This window comes from Carcharodon carcharias, chromosome 15, assembly GCF_017639515.1.
Source record: "Carcharodon carcharias isolate sCarCar2 chromosome 15, sCarCar2.pri, whole genome shotgun sequence".
In the NCBI taxonomy this organism is placed as follows: Eukaryota; Metazoa; Chordata; class Chondrichthyes; order Lamniformes; family Lamnidae; genus Carcharodon; species Carcharodon carcharias.
In genome coordinates, this window is record NC_054481.1 from 2664468 (window position 1) to 2688128 (window position 23661).

The 23661-nt window shown below is 42.8% G+C and overlaps 2 protein-coding genes across 2 annotated transcripts in view; one reads left to right on the plus strand and one right to left on the minus strand.

The window, feature by feature from the left end:
• The window catches only part of LOC121287976, an 81140-nt gene extending 74952 nt beyond the window's left edge, over window positions 1-6188 (minus strand). Inside the window, exon 1 of the mRNA XM_041206153.1 lies at window positions 6116-6188. Coding sequence (XP_041062087.1) covers window positions 6116-6162 — 47 coding nt within the window. The 5' untranslated portion in view covers window positions 6163-6188. The remainder of the gene's footprint in view (window positions 1-6115) is intronic.
• A 783-nt stretch (window positions 6189-6971) lies between these two features.
• coq7 (coenzyme Q7 homolog, ubiquinone (yeast)) lies at window positions 6972-21916 on the plus strand. Its single transcript, XM_041207323.1, has 5 exons — window positions 6972-7269; window positions 9874-9988; window positions 12398-12537; window positions 15028-15096; window positions 20448-21916. Exons 1-5 carry the CDS (start codon window positions 7030-7032, stop codon window positions 20523-20525), a joined length of 642 nt encoding a protein of 213 aa, XP_041063257.1. The 5' UTR covers window positions 6972-7029; the 3' UTR covers window positions 20526-21916.
• Window positions 21917-23661: the final 1745 nt, after the last annotated feature.

Genomic DNA, 23661 nt, shown 5'->3' on the forward strand with positions numbered 1-23661 from the left:
CAGGGATGGAGGGATTTTCTTATGAGGAGAGGTTGAGTAGGTTGGACCTGTACTTATTGGGGTATAGAAGAATGAGAGGCAACCTTATTGAAACATATAAGGTTCTTCGGGGGTTTGACAGGGTAGATGCTGAGAGGTTATTTCTCCTTGTGGGACAGTCAAGGACCAGACGGCAAAATCTCAGAGTAAGGGGTCGCCCATTTAAAACAGAGGTGAGGAGCAATTTCTTCTCTCACAGGGTAGTGAATCTGTGGAACTCTTTACGGCAGAGGGCTGTAGAGGCTGGGTTGTTAAGTGTATTCAAAGCTGAAATAGACAGATTTTTAATCAGTAAGGGAATCAAGAGTTATGGGGAAAAGACAGGAAAGCAGAGTTGAGGATAATCATATCAGCCGTTATCTCACTGAATGGTGGATCAGATCTGATGGGCCGAATGGCCTACTTCTACTCCTATGTCTTATGGTCGTATGGTCTTATTCATTCACGGGATGTGGGCTTCTCTGGCTGGGCCAGCACTTATTGCCCATCCTTGTTGCCCTTGACAAGGTGGTGGTGAGCTGCCTTCTAGAGCCACTGCAGTCTATGTGGTGTAGGTACACCCACATTGCTGTTAGCAAGGGACTTCCAGGATTTTGATCTAACGACAGTGAAGGAATGGCGATATATTTCCAAGTCAGAACAGTGAGTGTCTTGGAGGGGAACTTCCAGGTGGTGGTGTTCCCATCTATCTGCTGCTCTTGACCTTCTCGACGGTAATGGTCGCGGGTTTGGAAGGTGCTGTCTAAGCAGCCTTGGTGAATTCCTGCAGTGCATTTTGTAGATGGTACACACTGCTGCTACTGTGCATCGGTGGTGGAGGGGGTGATTGTTCGTGGATATGGTGCGAATCAAGTGGGCTGCTTTGTCCTGGACTGTGTCAAGCTTCTTGAGTGCTGTGGGAGCTGTACTCATCTAGGCAAGGGGGGAGTATTACATCGCATTCCTGACTTGTTCTTTGTAGATGGTGGACAGGATTTGGGGACTCAGGGGGTGAGTTACTCGTTGCACTCTTCATTACACCAGGGCCAATCCCTGGCTGGATGGAAGTGGTAGAGTGGGGGATATGTCAGGCCATTAGATTACAGATTATGTTCGAGTACAATTCTGCTGCTGCTGATGGCCCACAGCGCATCATGGATGCCCAGTCTTGAGTTGCTAGATCTGTTCGAATCTTATCCCATATAGCATGGTGGTAGTGCCACACAACAAGATGGAGGCTACCCTCAATGTGAAGGTGTGACTTCGTCTCCACAATGACTGTGCAGTGGTCATTCCTATTAATACTGTCATGGACAGATGTATCTGTGGCAGACAGGTTGGTGAGGATAAGGTCAAGTATGTTTTTCCCTTTTGTTGGTTCCCTCACCACCTGCCGAAGGCCCAGTCTAGCAGCAATGTCCTTTAGGACTTGGCCAGCTCGGACAGTAGTGGTGCTACTGAACCGCTCTTGGTGATGGACAGTGAAATGCCCCACCCAGAGAACATTCTGCATACAGAATGCCACCCTCAGTGCTTCCTCCAAGTGGTGTTCAACATGGAGGAGCACCATTTCATCAACTGAGGTAGTGAGTGGCAATCAGTGGTATGACCTGATGCCATGAGACTTCATGGAGTCCAGAGTCGATGTTAAGTACTCTCAGGGCAACTCCCTCCCGACTGTGTACCACTGTGCCGTCACCTCTGTGGGGTCTGTCCTGCCAGTGGGACAGGACACACCCAGGGGTAGTGATGGTGGTGTCTGGGACATTATCTGTAGGTATGATTCCGTGAGGAAGACCATGTCAGGCTGTTGCTTGACTAGTCTGAGAGACAGCTCTCCCAATTTTGGCACTAGCCCCCAAATGTTCGGAAGGAGGACTTTGCAGGGTCAACAGGATTGCGTTTGCCATTGTCTGTTTCTGGTGCCTAAGTCGATGCCGGGTGGTCTGTCTGGTTTCATTCCTTTTTTGTGACTTTGTAGTGGTTTGATACAGCTGAGTGGCTTGCTAAGCCATTTCAGAGGGCATTTAAGTGTCAAGCACATTACTGTGGGTCTGGAGTCACATGTAAGCCAGACCAGGTAAAGACAACAGATATCCAGGACATCAGTGAACCAAATGGGTCTTTACAACAATCGACAATGGATTTCTCAACAACCCATCCAGATGTTGTCACACTGTGAGCCAACTGGTCTCACTGAAACTCTGTCTTTCTCACAAGGGTTTCCAATCACCACATTGGAAGATCTCACCTGGGAATGCTCTCCCAATGTCACTCCTACTTGGATGGAGTCAAAAATGATGCATCTCCAGGGTTTCAATCTTGTCTTCCGAGGTTCCTTTCCCTTGGATCTCTGAGTACACGCAAGCTTCACCTTCCAAGCACAGTTTCAGATCTTTGGCTGTGCCAAGCAGAACACCACTGCTCTAAAGGGTACCCTTCTACTCCTAGGTCTTATCGTCTTATGCCCTTACGGCCTGCAGCATGGAGTCACCAATCTTTGGTTGTCCTCTCCGAGCTTCAGGACTTCTCTTAAGCGTCGCTTCAAGTTTGCTCCCTGCAGCTCTTTCTTTAATTCAGAGCCTTTTTCTTTGCTCCTATTGTTTATCTTGACTCAATGGGATATATCTCCAATGCCTGTCATTGCCCCTGTGTGGGACTTTCTTCTGGGACCTCCTTCTGTCTCACTCCTCTCACTGTGCTCTTCCCTGTGTCCTGCTCCCTGGGACATCGTTTCCTGAATGGTGCTCTGATTCAGATCACCTGACTTCCAGTTTCACTTCTTTAGTTCCTTTTCTTCTATGAACATGCGCAGGGCTGGTTCCTGGCCTAGAGAACATAAAAACACTGCACATCTGTGGCCCTTTCCCAGCCGGCACATGCGCAGAAATCCCGAGGCCCGCTGGGAACCGTACTTCCCGAACTGTGACTGCTGGTTTAAATAAGTATTTTGAGTTTTATGACATTGTGTACTTGCACCCAGAGATATACAGGAAATACCCAACATAGAGCAACCTCAGGCTCACGTGTTTTACACCTTTTAAGTCTTTTACATCTGTCTATTGTCACAACTCACTGGGGGTAGCGCGCTGTAATATCAAGCCCCACTGTTCCCCAAGCTGCGACGAATGTGAAAAGTTTGATCAAGCCACCAGATTGCCCAATTCTACCTAACTGTTTAATTTAGGTTAGCAGAATGAGCACCAGGTTTCTAAACTTAATAAGTAAATAAGTGTTTATTGAACAAACTGTCATTAGCCAGTAGCAAAAGAAAGAAATATGAACTGCTAATTTCTAACTCCATAATTTAAATGCTAGCCCCTTCTTAAATTCCTATACACACACACACAATCACACACACAATTACACACATGACACGGATTTTAAGGGTGGGATAAAACAGTTCAGCAGCACCAATTCAGAGTACAGCATTGGAAGGGTTGATTTTGATCGATGTCTTCCAAATTCCTTTCAGTTCTGTGTTGATGACGTGAGGTGGTCTTCCAGCGCTTTCGATATTTAGTTCACTGGTTGATTGGTGATTTTCCTCTTTTTCTCTTGACAGGGATTTTCAGAGAGAGAGAGAAGGTTATGGAGATATGAGGAAAAAAAGCCAGCTAGCTATTATTGTGGAATTACTGGAATGTTCCACACAGAAGCAAAATTGAAAAGTTTTCATGACCATATGTTGGTAACCATGCTGGTATTGGATTAATTCCGTTTGTGTGCCCAGAGACATGCGAAATCAGAACATAAATCGATTATGCAGCCTAAAGGATCATGGTATTTTGGGCACAAATAGATTACGTGAAGAATTAAAATATGCCCAAATCCCTGATCTTTTACAGTTTTCTACCAATCCCACCATTCAAATACATCTCCAGCCATAAAACTAGCCCAGTCTTTAGTGACAGTCTCTAGTGAAGTTTACTACATAGTTACACTCAGCTCAGCTCTGTTAACAGAGTTGCAAATGCAGCAGAAAAAAATTGTATTCTTTTATTGAAGTTATTTAAGTGTTTTTTTCTATTTATCTTCACTGGGACCTCTGGGTATTTTTTTCATCTTTGAATGCATTTCTATGGCATAATACATTAATAATTGAAACGCTTTCCTGATTGCAGGTTCTTAATCATGTTTACCTAAGTCAGAACTTTCATCTTAAGACTTAAGGAAGAGAAATATATGGTGAAAGTTTGGAGCTATCCTTGGGCTCTGGTTGTTTACGTTGATTTTGGCATACTCTACGGGATTTTGCAGGAAAATTGAGCCTAACTTGTCATTGGTAAAATGCATGCGGAAATGAAGGTATTTTTGGATTTGACTTCAAGCTTCACCGCTGCAACAAATTCTGGAAGGTTGTACCTAATCGATGGTTTGTGAAGTTGAAACTTTAGTTTCCCCACTCCTGTAAGGACTTCATCGTGCAAATTCCACTTCTTTGTTTATTTATGCTCAGGCATCTGTTAATGAAAAAACAAAAACAGAATTACCTGGAAAAACTCAGCAGGTCTGGCAGCATCGGTGAAGAAGAAAAGAGTTGACGTTTCGAGTCCTCATGACTCTTCGACAGAACTTGAGTTCGAGTCCAAGAAAGAGTTGAAATATAAGCTGGTTTAAGGTGTGTGTTTTGGGGGGTGGAGAGAGAGAGAGAGAGAGAGAAGTGGAGGGGGCGGGGTGTGGTTGTAGGGACAAACAAGCAGTGATAGAAGCAGATCATCAAAAGATGTCAACAACAATAGAACAAAAGAACACATAGGTGTTAAAGTTGGTGATATTATCTAAACGAATGTGCTAATTAAGAATGGATGGTAGGGCACTCAAGGTATAGCTCTAGTGGGGGTGGGGGGAGCATAAAAGATTTAAAAAGAAAATTTAAAAAAAAATAATGGAAATAGGTGGGAAAAGAAACATCTATATAATTTATTGGAAAAAAAAAGGAAGGGGGAAACAGAAAGGGGGTGGGGATGGGGGAGGGAGCTCACGACCTAAAATTGTTTAATTCAATATTCAGTCCGGAAGGCTGTGAAGTGCCTAGTCGGAAGATGAGGTGTCATCCCCCATCCCCACCCCCTTTCTGTTTCCCCCTTCCTTTTTTTTCCCAATAAATTATATAGACTTTTCTTTTCCCACCTATTTCCATTATTTTTTTTTTAAATATTTTTCTTTTTAAATCTTTTATGCTCCCCCCACCCCCACGAGAGCTATACCCTGAGTGCCCTACCATCCATTCTTAATTAGCACATTCGTTTAGATAATATCACCAACTTCAACACCCATGTGTTCTTTTGTTCTGTTGTCTGTGACATCTTTTGATGATCTGCTTCTATCACTGCTTGTTTGTCCCCACAACCACACCCCACCCCACCTCTCTCTCTCTCTCTCTCTCCCCTCCCCCCCCAACACCTTAAACCAGCTTATATTTCAGCTCTTTCCTGGACTCGAACTCAAGTTCTGTCGAAGGGTCACGAGGACTCGAAACGTCAACTCTTTTCTTCTCCGCCGACGCTGCCAGACCTGCTGAGTTTTTCCAGGTCATTCTGTTTGTGTTTTTTTGTTTTGGATTTCCAGCATCCGCAGTTTTTATTTTTTTTTTTGGTTTTTACCATCCGTTAAAGAAATTGGCAGGAGGTTTAAAGCGCAAATTGATAGGATCTAAACAAGCTGGCGGAATTTCAGGCGCAACTCCCCCCCCCCCCGTTAGGGTCTCAGGCGGAATTCCATCTCCGGAAACGTCTCGGAAGTTTGGGCGCGCACGGCAAGTGAAAGTTTAATGGTACCTTTGCTGCGCGAGCCCTGCTTCCCCGGGCCCAATGGCCAGGGCAGATTAGCTTCCGCGTTGCTGTTTGTGGGATCTTGCTATGCACACGTTGGCGGCTGCCTGTCCCGCCTTGCCGGAAGTGAGCAGGCTTCCGAAGCACGTCACCGGCTGCAAAACTCCAGTGGCTGAGAAAAAAGCGCTATGTAAATGCAAATCTGCCCCTGAAACTTTCAACGAACAATTTAACGAATTAAAAGTCTGACGCCCTTTCAGCTTTGGTACTGCCGGCGGCAGCTTTAAAAACTAGCGTTCGGAAAGGGGAATAAAATAACTTACAGGTTTTTGGCAACAGAATGAATAACCTCCTTGGACGAGATAAACATTTCCGAGAAGCTGCTCGAACACTTGAGTCGGGTAAAAGCGTCCGGTCCCCATGGTAACCGGCGGGCAGCGGGGCGGGGCGGGGCGGGTACGGGCTGGCTGATTGACAACCGGCTGACCCAATTAGGTGACAGGTTTCGAGACACACGTAACCAATGGGAGGGGAGGATCGGTGTTTGACGCCGAGCGAAGGACGCGGTAGGGCGGGGCTTGGAAAGGTAGGGGGGGGGGGGCGGTTGGGGTAGTGCCTGGGGGGGGGGGGGGGGAGGGGGGAGGGCGGAGCCAGCCGAAAGGGGCGGGGTCCGGGGGAAGGTGGGGGGGGGGGGGGGGTGAGGCGCGGAAAAGGGGGCGGGGCAATGGGTTGAAGGGGCGCGGCGCAGAGGAGGAGGAGGAGGAGGAGGGGGGGGTGGGAAATCGGTGAAGGGGCGGCATCTGGGCGGGGCTTGGGCGGACCAGATGAAGGGGACGGGGCCAGGGTAAAGGTGCTGGATAAGACAGGGGCAGGGCCCGGGAGAGGAGGCGGGGCCTGGGGAGGAAGGGAGGGGGGGGTGGTGGTGGTGGTGGTTGGGAGGGTTTAGGAAGGGGCGGGACGAGGGGGAAAGGGGTGCGGCGTTAGATGGAAGTGGCCAGAGCAGGGGCGGGGCCCGGTGAAAGCGGCGCGGCTCAGAGGGCCGTTGCCCGTAGAGGGGCGGAGCCGGGGGGGGGGGGGAGGGGGGGGGGGGAGGGGGGGGGGAGGGCGGTAGAAGGGGGCGGAGCCCGAGGGCAGGAGGGGGCGGAGCCCGAGGGCAGGAGGGGGCGCGCGCGGCCCAGGGGTGGGTGCCCGGATGTAGGCGGTTCCCCGCCCCTCCCACAGTCCAGGCGCCTCCAGGATGGAGAGAGCCCGAGTGGCCGCTTTGTCTTCGCTGCCGCTGCTGAGAAACGCCAGGCCGGGCCTGCAGCTGAGGCGGCGGAGCGGGGCCCCGGCCGCCAGGTGCCTGAGTGACAGGGCCGAGAGGGCGATGCTGGGTCGGATTATCCGAGTGGACCATGCCGGCGAGTACGGGGCTAACCGGATCTACGCCGGACAAATGGCGGTGCTGGGGCAGAGCCCGGTGGGGCCTGTCATCCAGGTGGGTGTTGGACCAAACTCCAGGCGGGCCCACAGTCAGCGACATCCTTCAGTGTGCCGCTGCTGTTGAGAAGTGGATTTGCAGATGGGTTTTTGTAGAGTTTTAAGCTCTTTCGCCCATCCACGGACCCAGAGAAAGCAGCGCCTGCGAGTGGATTCCGCGGGCTTGTGGCCTGCTGGCAGTTATTCAACCCTGTTCCAAACCATATTATTGCATCGGAAAGCGCTTTGCCGAAAGTAGAGTTTTAAAAAAAAAAATAAATAAATCCACCTGTTAGCCGAGAATGAGAAGGGTCCAAGGTCACATTCCCCTGGCGGGCACCAGGCGCCGAGCTCGGGTCTCCCCAGCTGTTGGGACGGGGGGGAGCAGAGGGTTCACCGTAGGGTGTGGCATGAAACCAAGAACATGCTGGAGCCATAGAAACCAAAGAGGGTACTTGGGGGCCGGGGTGGAGGAATTTTAGACTATTAGCCCTCTTATAGAAAGTTCCCGATGTTTTGGTGTGACGGGGTGTTGTATTTAAAAGGCTAGGATATTATTTAGTAATGCGTTCTTGCGTTACATTAAGCAGCAGGTTCTGGGAGACTAACCGAGACATTGGAGTGGAGGAGTTTGCTAGAACCAAAGTGTGTCTTGTTTACTCATCCTGCCTTTCTGACCCACGCTCATTCATTCCTCTGTTATAAAAACAAAAAAAAAAAAACTGCGGATGCTGGAAATCCAAAACAAAAACAGAATTACCTGGAAAAACTCAGCAGGTCTGGCAGCATCGGCGGAGAAGAAAAGAGTTGACGTTTCGAGTCCTCATGACCCTTCAACAGAACTCGAAACGTCAACTCTTTTCTTCTCCGCCGATGCTGCCAGACCTGCTGAGTTTTCCCAGGTAATTCTGTTTTTGTTTCTCATTCCTCTGTGTTATTTGCTTGCGGCTCAACAGCCATTCTCCTGCTCCCAGTTCACCAGCAGCTCCATTCACACTGCTCCCACGGTATTATAGCTTGAGGAGCACCACTCTGCATCAAGTGTGGGGCAATGCAAGGAGGCAGGCTTCCATGAACTGCCACGGCTGGTACAGGGATTGGATCTGTGCTGTTGATGTTATTTTGCTTCACACACTGTGTCTGTCCAACTGAGCTAACTGACCCCCTCGCTGTCAAGGACCGACAATCCAACTTCTGCTATTGGTCCATCCTCATGGATTCACACATCTAAACCTTTTGCTCCTCTCCTATTGGTCAAAGCTCAGACTGTCAACATTAATAATCGGCTTTGGCGTAATTTCCAGCTGCCTCTGTTATTGCTTGTTTTGAATGCCTGTGAAAAATTCTGAGATTTCAGAAGTCTATCGTCAGATTGAGTGAGGCATAATTTTACTTAAATTGTGTCCCAATTCATGATAAGTTCATGGAATTTGGCGTATTTGCACATACAACAGAATGTGGTGTAATTGAATAAAAGGTGGCCTCAGTTGTGAAGGAAATTCCTTCACGTGAAGTCAGAATATCCTGAATTTACTGCTTGACTCCTGCTTTCTGTCCTTATGAGAAATCACATGGTAGGGATAAAAGCTTGAGTATTAGATTAATATAACAATTAACATATATGAAAGAACGCACCCTTAACACAAGCCTTATCATGCTTATTTTTATTATTGATGTCATGTCCTGCACTTATTTTCTGATTTGCTTCTCTACAAGGTGCTGATTCTCACTGTGTTTAGTTCATTGGGAGCAATGGTACTTCATCAACATGAGGCTCATATTTAAGCTTAGACAAAAGATTGTTAGTGGGCTGTTTGCTGATGGAAGTCACAATAGTCAAACTCAGCCCTGTACTTACCGGAGGTGGGCATAATGGCCAGTTTGTCCTGCAGGAGTCATTGGATAGGGAGCAGAGTTTTGGGTCTCTTTCCTCTCCCTAGTCCACTGCGCTCAAGACAGTTGTAAAGCTGTAATTTCTTCCTTGGCTTGGCTGAGATCATCTAATTTAACACCAGTCAGGAATTAAAGTTGTGGTCATCTGACCTGTAAACATGCCTCTATTGGGGACAACATTCTTGGTCTTTTATGTCAGAATTCTTCTCTAATTTTAAATTTCAAATACAAAGTCCATTGTAATTTTGTACGTGTCCCTGGCCCATCTGTCACCTTACTTCTCCTTCTCTGTTAGACTTCCTGACTTCATGGCGGAATAAACTTTGGAAAAATAATATTATATATTGATGTGATAGGATGGAAAACAATGTAAAAAAAAATCCAAAAAATTCTTGTATTTTACCATAAAGTGCTTTATAATGTTGGTGCATTGCTAGTACCACAATGTGTTCATAATGTCAATATTGTCTTGCCCTGTGGAGACTTAAACAGTTGTGTAAATGGACAATCTGCTACTATGTTAAACATGGATTTTTCATTGATTTCAGCAGTAAACTGAAAATCTTAATTCTTCTATGAAAAGAAAAGTTGAAATGTGAATGAATGTTTAATTAAAATAGGGACAAGGGACTTTTTCATAGCCAAAAATATCCTTAAAGGACAGCAGGTTTATAAACTAGTTGAAATCTATAGTGCGTTCAATTAACTGATATTAATCCTCATGTTACAGCATATGTGGGATCAAGAAAAGGAACACCTGGAGAAATTCAATGAATTGTTAGTTGATCACAGAGTTCGGCCAACCCTTCTAATGCCTTTCTGGAATGTTGCAGGATTCATGTTGGGTAAACATCCATATATATACTTAAAATTCCTATCATACATTCAATTAATTAATTAAGGAGAGCCAGCATGGGTTTATAAAAGGCAGATCATGCTTGACTAATCTAATTGAATTTTTTGATAAAAAGTAACAGAGAAAGTTGTTAAAGGGAATGCAGTGAATGCTATCTCTATGAATTTTAAGAAAGCATTTGACAAAGTACCACAAAAAAGGCTGTTTAACAAAATTGACACTCATGGAATAGGAGGGTCAGTGTCCAATTGGATAAAAACAACTTGTCTTAAGGACAGAAAGTAGTAAATGGTTATTTTTCAGGCTGGAGGGTGATAGACAGTGGTGTTCCCCAATGGCCTAGGTTCATTGATTATTTTGCTTTATAAATGACTTGGATCTTGGAATACGGGATCGAATTGCAAAATTTGCCCGTGATGCCAAGCTTGGAAGAGGGGCAAACAGTGAGGATGATACGAATCAACTGCAACAGGACATAGGTAGGCCAGCAGAATGGGCAGACAAGTGGCATGAAATTTAATACAGAGAAGTATGAGGTGATACACTTTGGCAGAATGGATGGCGAGAGGCAACATAGATTTAATGGCACAGTTCTAAAGAGTGTGCAAGAATAGAGCGACTGGGGGTTCATGTACATTGAGTGCATTTATGGGATCTTGGGCTTCCTAAATAGCAGGATTGAGTATAAAAGCAGGGAAGTTATGCTGAACTTATATTAAACTTTGTTTAGGCTCCAACTAGAGTATTGCATCCAATCTGGTCACCATATTTTAGGAAGGATGTGAGAGTCTTTGACATGATGCCATAGAGATTTAACAGAACTGTTCTAGGAATGAAGAATTTTAGTTACAAGGTTAGGTTTGAAAAGCTAGGGTTGTTCTCCTTGGAACAAAGGAGATTGAGGGGAGATTGGATATAAGTGCGCAAAATGATGACAGGTTTGGATAAGGTGATCAAGAAAAAACTGTTCTCATTAGCTGATTCTGCAAGGACCAGGGAACACAGATGCAAGCTTTTGAGCGAGAAATGCAGTGAGAATGTGAGAGAGAACTTTTTTCATGCAGCAGGTGCTAATGACCTGGAACTCACTGTCCACAAGGGTGGTGGATACGGAAACAATCAATAGTTTCAAAAGGAAATTGGATGAGCCATTGAAGGAAATGAACCTGCATGGCTATAGGGAGCGAGTGGAGGAGTGAGACTGACTGGATTGCTCTGTGGAGAGCCTGTATGCACTCTTTTTAATGCTGTAAATGACAATGACACTAATTTTGTGAACATTCCATTGCAAGCACACTGCTACCTGCAGTAGTTTATTCCTGTAGGTCATTTCAGTGTTAAGTGCTGTATTGTGGGGCATAATAGTTGCTATTTTGTAGCGAGGATATATCACCATACAAACATTCGAATTAGAAGCAGGAGTAGGCTGTACTGCATACTAACTTGGTGCTTCATGTACCATGACACCCAGATCCCTCAGTACCGCAGAGTTCTGCCATCTCTATATTTAAATTATATGCTGCTTTTCTATTCTTCCTGCCAAAGTGGACAAGTTCAAATTTTCCCACATTATACTCCATGTGCCAAATTTTTGCCCACTCATCTAACCTATCTATGTCCCTTTGCAGACTCGTTATAGCTTACCTTCCTACCCATCTTTGTGCTGTGCAGTCAGGCCACCAGGTTTTGTTAAGTTACTCAATGCTTTCTGCATGCTTTCTTCATCTGATATTTCTTTCCTTAATAACTGACAATTTTAATTCTAACATAAGGGATTAAACAAAATAAAGAAATACATATTTCACAACATGATTAAATTTGTACATTAAATATTTTGTATCCTTTATTTCCTTCATTAAAATTTTTGTCTGAAGCCCCCAGCCTTTTCTAAAAGCTTGGAATTGATAGTTTTGCCCAGAATTATGACTCTGAGCTTAATTTGGACTGTATGACCCTGACTTATCCAGTGTGTAATCTTCCAAACCATTCAGTCAGTTGTATTGAAGGAATATCCTAATTGTTGTTGTTTCTTTTGCTCAAGCTCTTCAAGAGTTAGTTGAAGCAAATTTCCAAATTTTTATCCAGTGAAGTGTATGTGGGAGATAAGATTTGATACCTGTTACATGCCCTTTGTTATTGAATAAACTTTAGGACTCAGAATGACTTTTTTTTAGCTTGATATAGCCCCAGAATTCATTTTTAAAATGAAGTTTAATATATTCAGTCACTGTAAGTCAGTAACCTTGATATTATGACATAAATACCCCATTACAAATCAATAAATCCTCTGACTTTGTGTCCAGTGCCTATATTTGTTTTTTATTTGTGGTTGCTGATCTTGAAATGATATATAGTAACTGCTGATATAAATGGGTGCCATCTGCCACCTTTTGTATAGGTGCTGGAACAGCTCTTTTAGGAAAGGAGGGTGCCATGGCTTGTACAGTAGCAGTTGAAGAAAGTATATCACAACATTACAACAATCAGATCCGGATGCTAATGGAAGAAGATCCAGAAAGACACACAGAGTTACTTGAAGTAAGCATTCTTGGTATTAAATGGGATGTAACACAGATGTATTAGGCAAAGAACTGCCACAGGCTTCACTGCTTTGAAATAAAGCAGTTTAAGATTTATAGTATACTTCAATTATGTTTACTAAGTTCCTTGGCTCCAGTTTGCCAGATTCACCTCTGTTTTTGTCAGTTATTTTTTTTGGTAGGGTGCAGGTGGGAAGAGAAAAAGAAGAGGTCATTTAGATATAAAAAGCAGCTTTGAAAGCAGCACATAGAAGATCCAAAAGATTGTTTCCCTGACAAACTGAATTATGAGGATCGACTGGAAAACATGGGCTTTTTGGTCTTGAAAGGAATTATAATCTCTTGAATTTGACAAGAAAATTAAATATAGTAGACTTTAAAATATGTTTTTTAAGCTATACGAAATAACAATTCTAAACCGTGATAGTGCAGTAATTTCTGGATACTTAGAATACGGGTTAATAAATTAGGAATAACAATTACTGTAATTGCTGTATGACCTAAAGCATCTCTGAAACATAATAGCCGTCATTGCTTGCCAGTGTTTCACCTGGATTTTCAGTGATAGTGTACCATGTATTGGTTGCAAGAGGGAAAAACTGTCCATCAGTTTATATAGCTGAACTGGTGATCTGGGAATAATCAATAGTTCATAAGCAACAAGAGTGCCACAAAGTTTTCAGAAGATAAATTGAGGATACAAAATATGCATTTTAAAGGGAGATTGTCATTCTACTGTTTTTTACATGTTAAAATAACTACAGTATTAGGAAATAAAATTAATTTGGGAATTAGTAGCATAATGGGTAGTCATCACCTCCAGTCACTGCTTTAATTCAACACAGACTAATATGTTGAAAGACCATAAGTCTAGATGTTATGTGAAGTGGAAAAATTTATGTGGGTACAATATGAGCTGCTTTTAATGAGACTGAAGCAGAGGCACATTTGTCAGAGCAAAATAAGGGAATTTTACGCTCCATGTGGTGCGATACTGTAGCTGACCTGAGAGTCATTCATATTAAATTGGGGTAACAAAATGCGAAAACATATCTATTCCCTCAGCACTTATATCCTTCACCTTAACCATGTAACCTCATCTCCTCCACCAATTAAAACAATAATAAAAACAAAAAAACTGCGGATGCTGGAAATCCAAAACAAAAACAGAATTACCTGGAAAAACTCAGCAGGTCTGGCAGCATCGGCGGAGAAGAAAAGAGTTGACGTTTCGAGTCCTCATGACCCTTCGACAGAACTGTCGAAGGGTCATGAGGACTCGAAACGTCAACTCTTTTCTTCTCCGCCGATGCTGCCAGACCTGCTGAGTTTTTCCAGGTAATTCTGTTTTTGAATTAAAACAATATATTGATGCAGTGTCAAATGTCAATCCTTTTGGGGGATTGGCTGTGCTTTGAGTTTTACTGTATTGCATCAAACCTGCATTGTAAGTTTTCAATGCTGAGATTTAAGAAAATGCACAAGCTGAATGTAATAAATTGTGTCCCAATGGATTTGAACACCAAAATTGTCCCTTTTCAGGATTGTTTTCCCAATGGCATTTGCATCACAATTAAGGGTATGCACATAGAAGAATCAGCCAGCCTATGAGTAACACTTTTAGTTGTATTTAACATTGAGATCAGCAAAGTATTGCTGTGCATGTGTGCTGCAGAACTGTGCTCCCCCCGCATTACTCGTTTGAAAATTAATGAGATCTGGTAGTTCCTCTAGATTAACGAAATTCCATTCTTAAAGAGGTCCAATGAACCACCTAAGCACCATTAAAATGTCTTTTCACCGGGCTGGAATTATGCAACACCCAGTGGGAAGCGCATGTGGTATAAGATTGTCTCCTTGTAGACTTCCACCAATTGGGTTCAGTACGCACTGTCAGATTAATGCTTAATTAATTAATTAAATAATACAGTGAATCTCACAGCACGAGGCTGCTGAAATGGATTTATACTGATAGTGTAGTGATGGTATAACAGTGCCACTATTCTACTTAAATAAGCTTTATAATGTTGCTAATTGTATAAAATCTAGCTAATATAAATGTATTGCTATGAGGCTATATTAGTTTATTAGCTTGATATATTTAGAAAATGAAACATTAGTTATGTGTAGGCAGTATCCTTTCTTCCATTTTCCAAAAACACATTTCAGTGTGGTTCAGAAAACCAGACGTCTGCAAAAATATTCATGTCATGGAGAATCTAGGGGGGTGGGGGGTTAATGTAATTCAATCAAATACACACTTCCCTGTTCAAGACTGAGCACCAAGGTTTAATGGGCCATTAATAAAGATGTAATAGTAAAAGTGTTTAATGTTCCAACATGTAGATTTGTAGTCTTCACATTGAGACTACTGTTACACGTTATATTCAATAAAGAGTAATTTAGCCTTAAGGTTTGTTGTGATATACATAGTTTTGATGTACTAGTTTTATGGTAATGTGGAGGAATAAACATACCTTTATTTCAGGTTTTAAAGAAATTCAGAGATGAAGAAATGGAGCATCATGACACAGGATTAGCACATGATGCAGAAATGGTACGCTGTATGCTCATAAAAAACAGAAAATGTCTTATATATTAACCAACATTAGTACTGTATAACAAGCCCAATGAGTGCCTGTGTTGGTAATGAACTGTGATATGAAATGGTGTAGGTGAGTTCATTCCCATAATTTCTACATATGGTGTGTATGATCTTGTATCGTCTATCTGAGGTGGGGCAACCTCAATGGATAGCCAGACACTTCATCAGAGTGACAGGGATAATTAAGACAAATCAGACTTGGTGATGTTTGCATGTTTTGGTAATGAGCAGAAGAACTGCATTTTTATCCTATAGGAGTGTTGCCTATAATATTACTCCTGAAAAATATGGCTCTAATTTTTTAAAAGCTCTGTCCTCAGGCTTAGATTCCTAACTAACAGAAATTGCTTTTACCTACCTTATCTGTTACTCTTGATGTCTTGAAAACTTTGATCAAATCACACCTTAACCTCCTAACTTCTAGGGAATGCAACCTTAGTTTGTGAAAAGTGTGGGAGAAAGAAAATAGTTTTAAAAAGGATAGCGTGCTTCAGTGAGAATTTTAATTTGATGCGTTAATTTCAAAAATTAACCTGATTCATACTGCGTCCACCACATCGTACATTTGTATTCATGCTTAATAATTTCTGAGGAAAGCATGTGCTGAGCATGCAGGTAAAAATGCTCCATGTTGCTAGTAGGTTGTTTGTGGGATCTTGCTGTGCACAAGTTGACTGCCATGTTGCCCCACATTTCAACAGTGACTACACTTCAAAGTGCGTCATTAGATGCAAAAGTGGGTTTGGAATTCCTGAGATAATGAAAAGGACTATATAAGTTTTTCAGTTAAGTGCAATAGTTTATTTACATTTGTTGATGCTTACAATCATTGAATGAAATATTGTCTTCCAAATATGCTCTGAATTGCCATATTTGCATTGGGCTTTATGAAACTCTTAAGTAAGGATTAACTACTACACTTCCCATATTATTCAGAACAAGATAGCAGAATAGAGCCATGCCGGTCAGTATCATTGAACACATTGGTGCTGAGAAAACACTGGCAATGCATGGTGCTATGGACTCGTGTGTACAACCTTGTTATCATTGATTGGTGCCTTTAGGGATGAAAGTTCATTGATACTGAAAAAGGATAACTCAGAAAGAATGTTGCCATAAACCAGCACATGGGTAATGTTGGCACAGGCTGGCGTTGAGCTGTATATAAATCAAGTACAAATTTCTTCTGACCCTTACTATTACATTAGTAACATTATACTCCATAGCTCTCCTTGGCCCAAACATGGACAGAACAGCTAAATTCCAACAGTGAGGAGAGAGTGAAGGCCCTTGACATCAAGGCAGCATTTGACCGATTGTGGTGTCAAGAACAGCTAGCAAAGCTGAAGTCAATGGAAATCATACGAGCATACGAACAAGGAGCAAGTGTAGGCCATTCAGCCCCTCGAGCCTGCTCCACCTATTAATAAGATCATGGCTTATCTGATAGTAACCTGAAATCTGCTTCCCACCCACCCTCGATAACATATCACCCCCTTGCTTACCAAGAATCTATCCACCTCTGCCTTAAAAATATTCAAAGACTCTGCTTCCACTGCCTTTTCATTAAGAGAATTCCAAAGATTCATGACCCTAAGAGTGAAACAAATTTCGCCTCATCTGTTTTAAATGGGTAACCACTTATTTTTAAACAGTGAATCAAGGGAAAGCTTTCCACTGTCATAGCTAGTACAAAAGAAGATGGCTGTGGTTGTTGGAGGTCAATCATCTCAGTCCTAGGATATCACTGCAGGAGTTCCTCAGGTTAATGTCCTAGGCCCAACCACCTTCAGCTGTTTCATCAATGACATTCCCTCCATCATAAGGTCATAAGTGTGCAAAGCTCTGCGAACATCCCTGTGTTCAGGACCATTCGCGACACTGCAGATACTGAAGTAGTCCAAATGCAGCAAGATCTGGAATACGTTCCGGATTGGGCTGATAAATGGCAAGTAACATTGACCATCTCCAACAAGAGAGAATATAACCATCGCCCTTTGACATTCAATGACATTACCATTGTGGAATCCCCCACTATCAACATCTGGGCAGTTACCATTGACTAGAAACTGAACTGCATCAGTCATATAAATACTGTGGCTACAAGAGCAGGCCAGTGGCTGGGAATTCTGCAGTGAGTAACTCACCTGACTCCCCAAAGTCTGGCCACCATCTACAAGGCATAAGTCAGGAGTGTGATGGAATGCGCTCCCCTTGCCTGGATGAGTGCAGCTCCAACAAGCTTGACACCATTCAGGACAAAGCACCCTGCTTGATTGACACCCCATCCACATATATGCTTCACAAGTTGACTGTCAGTTGCCATCAGTGGTACATTCTCCACAGCAACGCCACTTGCCAACCAATCAGCGCACTTTTCACATACAGTATAAATTGTTGTTTTCCCCTTATATTGGTATTCTTGCAAAATGTCCTGATGAGTTCAAGACGAAAAGCTTCGGCACGTCTCTTTTTCCCCCACAGTACTCAAGTTCTATAAATGATTATTTATATATACCTGAAAGCATTGTTTTTTTGAGACCTTGCTGGAAAGGGGCAAAGTGCATTCTTTCTTTAATGGGAGAAAATAGATTAATCTTGTGATGAAGAATCCACATTCAAACAGTTCTCCTCCATGATTAAATATTCCCAGGCATGGAACAAAAAAAAAACTTTCTGTAACCATGCAAAGCTCTTTACAGTTTTGGACACTGAGATCCCCCTTTGGTAGCTAGGGACCCAGGATCAAGGAATGAAGAGGTAATAGCAGCAGGAATAAAGCGCTCCAGCCTACACCAACCTGTCCCCTTGGAGGTGAAGGAAAAAAATTGGGCTTGGATCTTAGAGCCGTCCAGATCCCTAGGTGAGTCTGCCAATGACGAAAGAATAGGGTCACAATACTTTCAGAAATGCTTGAGTTAGGCATCATTCAAACTCTATCCCACTCGTGATGCTATCCAGCATACAATTGGAGGGTGTTTAATAGATAGTATGAGTGAGCCTGCATGTACATGAAGCTTAGAGCTGGAGTGCCTTTCCAATGTTAAATGTACTAAAATAGCTTCTGGCTTTCCAAGAGGGCTGTGTGAAACTCTAGGTCCGTAGCCTCATGACAATCCATTAAAGCAATGTAATCGGCCTTGCCTAAACCTTGCACTATTCTGTGATGTTGAATAAAACCATAAATTGTCTGCTCTTATAAGAGGCTGAGTTAAGTATATTCAAGGCTGAGATAGACAGATTTTTAATCAGTAAGGGAATCTAGGGTTATGGGGAAAAGGTAGGAAAGTGGAATTGAGGATTATCAGATCAGCCATGATCTCATTGAATGGCGGAGCAGACTCGATGGGTTGAATGGCCTACTTCTCCTATGTCTTATGGACTGGAGTCTAGCCTCTTCCTTTCTGGTTACACCAACATAATGAGCGGAATCAGCAAAATTCCTCTGCAGTTTTGAACTCATTAGCACCCGTTTTTTTTTAAAAGATCACACCTACAAAAGCCCTTTTCACTGGTCTCAGAAGGGCAGCTCAAGGGCTAGGCAAGGTTAGTAGTACTATTCATTGAAACCATTGAATTTTGTTTGGTCCACATCCATGCCTGTTGCCCAGCACCAAGTAGGCGATCAGGGCAGATGATCCCTTCCTCCCATCAAACTTATTCATTAAGGTCTTCTAGGTTCATCACTCCCACTGTTATCCCTCACATGTAAGCATTATAACACATAGACCTTAGCAACTGCCAGAGAAACCCCTACACAAATACACCACCAACATTCCCCAGATCAGACCAGCTGTGGGACTCGGTCATGAAACAATTATGTCAGCCAAGACTAGGATTAGGGACGATAGAAAGGTTTACTCCCAATTAAAAAAATATTTTTGCTCCATGAATTTTATAGTCCCAAAAAGCCAATAGGGCACAGTTCTCTGTTTAATCTCGAGGTCTTGAAGTGATTGCCAAATCTGAAAATTTAGAATGGTCTCTTTGACATTGACTTAAAGCAAACTGATATCACTAATGTCATCAAATTTCTATGTATTTCATTAGATTTCTGTATGGCAAAGCCTTGGAAAGGGTATAGAGGAGATTTACTAGAATGGCAATAGGAATGTGTAGCTTCAGTTATGTGGAAAGACTAGAGAAGTTGAGATTGGTTTAAGGAAACCATAGAAGATTAAGGGCAGATTTGATAGAGGTGTTGCAAAATCATGAAGGATTTTGATGGATTAAATAAGGGTTAGCTATTTCTAGTGACATAAGGGTTGGTGACCAGACATCATCAATTTAAGATAAAGGCAACTTGAGGGGGGAAAAAATGTACTGAGAGTAGTTTGCAGCTGGAATGCACTGCCTGATAATGCAAGCAGATTCAACAGTAATTTTCAAAAGCTTGACGTCACAGTTGCCAATCAGGGATGCGCAAGAGGCCAGAATTGGAGAAGTCCAGATATCCCAAGAGGTTTTGGGGCTGGAGGAAGTTACAGAGGTGAAAAGGAGTGAGACCATGGAGGGATTTGAATTTGAATGGATGAGAATTTTAAAATTGAGATATTACATAACTGGGAGCTAGTGTCAGCCAGCAAGCACAAAGGTGATGGCTTTAACAGGACAGAGTGCGCTGTGGATGAGCTTAAGTTTATGGAGGGCTAAAGGTGGGAGGCTGAAACACTCAAATCTAAAGGTAATACAGGCATGGATGAAGGTTTCAGCAAATGAGCTGACGCAGGGTCTTGTGTATCCTTGCATTGCAATCTCGCTCATTCTGGTAGGTCCGCTGCTGGTTTAGTTCTGGTGAAGAGATTGAGTACATTTAAGTGAACAATCAATTTAATTTTAACTTACTTTCATACTGGTACATGGTGTAAGTTGTGACATGGTATACATATAGGAAATAGGAGGCTCTGTCTGATACCACTATCAGCAATGTCATAAAGACATTTTTATGTGTATGTTTATGGTACGTCCAGGGCGGAATTTTACACCGGTGGGGTTTTACAGTCCCGCCGAAGTCATTGGACTTTTAAACGGCTCGCTGAATTTTGTGGCCCTGCCTTCGCCATTACAGGTGATAAAATTGCACCCGCAGAGCCTGTGGAGGCTTGGCTGTAATGCAGTATATGAGGGATATGTATCCGTTGAAGAATGAAGACCGACAAGTTGGTAATCTGACACAAGTATGATGTACTGTAGATTTCCAAAATTTGTATGTTTTTGTGATAATTAAGGTGGAAAAGGAAATGAGAAACGGTGGGAAAAGCTGTACCGCCATATTAATTTACTCTCAAAATTTTGTTTTTTAGGCACCTGCTTATTCATTATTGAAGAATATTATACAAGCTGGATGCAAGGCTGCTATCTACATATCTGAACGCATTTAAACATTTTCTCCACAAAATCAATCCAACTCTGTATAATCTGTAATATAGATTACCAATACACAGTAAAATAGGATAATGTCATAACTTATTTTAGTATGAACTGATCTCATAATGTTTTCAATTATGAAAATAATATGTGTCTGTGTATGCTGTAACGCTCTGCCTATTTCCCAGGCTCACTTTGTGTTTAAACCTGGAGTGTCTATGAAATGCCCTGGTTCCCTGAGTATTGGAGAATTATCCAGTTTTCTTTACAGTCAGCACATGCTCAGTTCACTGGCACTGTTTAAAATTTGAGTGTGAATTCAAATTCAGGGGCTGTGGAGAAAAAGTCTACACAATCCAGTGCTAACTTTTTCCATGCTTAACCGTAAAGCCACTGCCTCAGCCAAGCAAACCAGGAAGGTCCCATGTTTCTGCTGAATTTGTTGATCTCAGCTCTGTATTTTTTTTGCTGGCTAAAGTTTGCCAAGAGCGCTGGCAACGTGATGACCAGGTTGTTTCTGCTCGAGGTGGCAGCATGCTTTCCGCTGAACTTTATGGGAGGCAGCGATTAGTAGGTTGCTGCTTCATTCGCCATCCAAATAAGCTTGGTGGGTGGGTTTGGGAGGTGGAAGGTGCAGACAGCGCCAGGGAGGCTGACAGCTCCCAGTGTGTGACCAGTGGGAGAGGTGCTGAGGCCCAAGCTGCAGGAATGGCAGGGAAGCACTGGTGGTATCAGGAGAGTGGCTGAGACCTTATTAGGCCCATGTCGATTGGGGACACTCTTCTCCAGGAATCTCACACTCAGTGACAAGGCTGTGGCATGGGAAGACAACAGCCTTGCCATTTTCTGCCTGAAACATTTGGGTCTCCTTCAGCTGTAATGCAGTCTTGACCTCCTGCTGTGCAGCCGCTGCCTCTCACTTGCTGGGGTGCGGACACAGCCGGGTTTGGGGTGGGTGGTGGGGGGGCACCTGGCCATGCAACACTGGAAATATTGCAGTCCTGGTGTGAAAAATCCCTATTAAATGGCTCCTTAATTAGCTTGATTGCATTCCTGCTGTTGCTGGATGGGTTACTGACTGCTCCTGGGAAAAGCAGGAGGAGGCAGGAGTATGTCAGTGATGCTTTTTAATGCATTTTTCCCTGACCCCCTCATTGCCAAAGCCACTTCCATGGCGCTAAAGAAATCCTGTCCTATGTGGAGAGAAATTTGATCCACAGCCTTAACTTGTGATCACTACCTAGCTAGCGATCAGCAATCATTGGCAATTATTTCCTGTCCTGTCAGATCGTTTCTGTGCTGAATGTCAAGGCTTACATGAATAAAAACCAAAACAAAAACAGAATTACCTGGAAAAACTCAGCAGGTCTGGCAGCATCGGCGGAGAAGAAAAGAGTTGACGTTTTGAGTCCTCATGACCCTTCAACAGAACTCGAAATGTCAACTCTTTTCTTCTCTGCTGATGCTGCCAGACCTGCTGAGTTTTTCCAGGTAATTCTGTTTTTGTTTTGGATTTCCAGCATCCGCAGTTTTTTTGTTTTTATCTCTGTGAATAAAAACCACTTGGGGAGAGGTACTGAGGACACCTTGCCACTTTGAATTCCTTACTCAGGCATCGCTTTCAATGTCTACTGCAGCGGTGGGAGAAAATTAGAGAGGAAACAGAAATGCATTCCTGGTTACTATTAAAACACTAGTTGCCCTGCAAAGTGTCAGAGTGGAAGAGCTAACAATTTCTTTGTGATTATGGAATTAAATGTTGAGTCCTTATGCAAATATTTAATGTTTTACTGCTGTAAAACTCTTTAATTTTTTGAAAATGCATTAAAATATACTACCTGAAATCATAAGTGTTTTCTTCAAATTGTTGAGGGGCTTTGCATGCAGTTGTAAAACATGACTGCTGGGGTCAGTATAACACAAAGCAAACTATTTCAGGAAAATTTGGCTTACGTTTGTCCTGGCATCTTTCTACTCAACCTTTTTACTGTAACCTTTTTACCTGTTGGTGGTGCTGTTTTCTAGATTATTTTATTTTTGGTTAAGACTGAGATGTGCCTTAATGTGATGCAGCCTTAAAAGTACAGTTTATTCTTTTACTTTTTGGGAATCTTTTTGAATGTATTTTAAGCCATATTGAGAGAACTGGTTAGAGAGAAGACTTTCACTGACTAACTGGCTCACTATCATCTTGGCAACCCATTCTGGGCCATCAGTAGTTCATAAGAACAAGGAGCAGGAGTAGGCAGTTCAATCTCTCGAGCCTGCCCCGCCATTCAATACGATCACGGCTGATCTCATTTCGGCCTCAACTCCAATTTCCCGCCCTCTCCCCATAACCTTTCAACAAATTACTAATTAAAAATCTTCTCAAATTTATTCAGCGACCCGGTATCCACTGCACTCTGAGGTAGTGAATTCCACAGATTCATGACCCTTTGCGAAAAGTAATTCCTCCTCATCTCTGATTTAAATCTACCATCCCTTAGCCTAAAACTATAGCCTCTCATTCTAGAATGCCCCAGAAGGGGAAACATCCACTCCACGTCTACTTTGTCTATCCCCTTTAGCATCTTATATGCCTCAATTAGGTCTCCTCTCATCCTTCTAAACTCTAGCGAGTATAGGCCTAAACTGCTCAATCTCCCTCCTTAAGACAAGCGCCGCATCTCTGGAATCAATCAATTCCAGTCTCTGTCTGTTAGCTGATCAATGGCCCACTCCTCAACTTTGGTTCTTCTGAGCAGTTAATAGTTTTTCCCACCATTGTCGTTTAGATGACCTTAAGCCATTGATCTTAATCAATACTGATATGATACGACTATTTTGGTACATACTAGCCTGACTAAAAATGAACATTCATTAAAGCTTTTGTGTTATTAATTTGCTACTGAACAGCATAATTATGTTATTTTCATTATTTTCATACACCTAGATAATTTAACACATTGTCAATATTTTGGCAGTGTGGGAAAAGTGAAATAGAGTTCTATGACTGCTGGTTAAATTATTTTCTCTATTACGTTCCAGATAGAGAGTTAGATTTTGAGTGCAAATCTGACTTGAGCTGATTATTTGGGAAGAGTAATTTGCCAGAACATGCTGCATGGTGTTAAAATCCATCAGCTTACTCAATTATAAGAAGCTGAT

Excerpts from the sequence above, each read along its gene's own strand:
- coq7 (XM_041207323.1), top strand. The coding sequence starts at position 7,030 with ATGGAGAGAGCCCGAGTGGCCGCTTTGTCTTCGCTGCCGCTGCTGAGA. Across the intron at positions 12,538-15,027 it reads GACACACAGAGTTACTTGAA|GTTTTAAAGAAATTCAGAGA; the intron begins GTAAGCATTCTT and ends CCTTTATTTCAG. Across the intron at positions 15,097-20,447 it reads TAGCACATGATGCAGAAATG|GCACCTGCTTATTCATTATT; the intron begins GTACGCTGTATG and ends TTTGTTTTTTAG.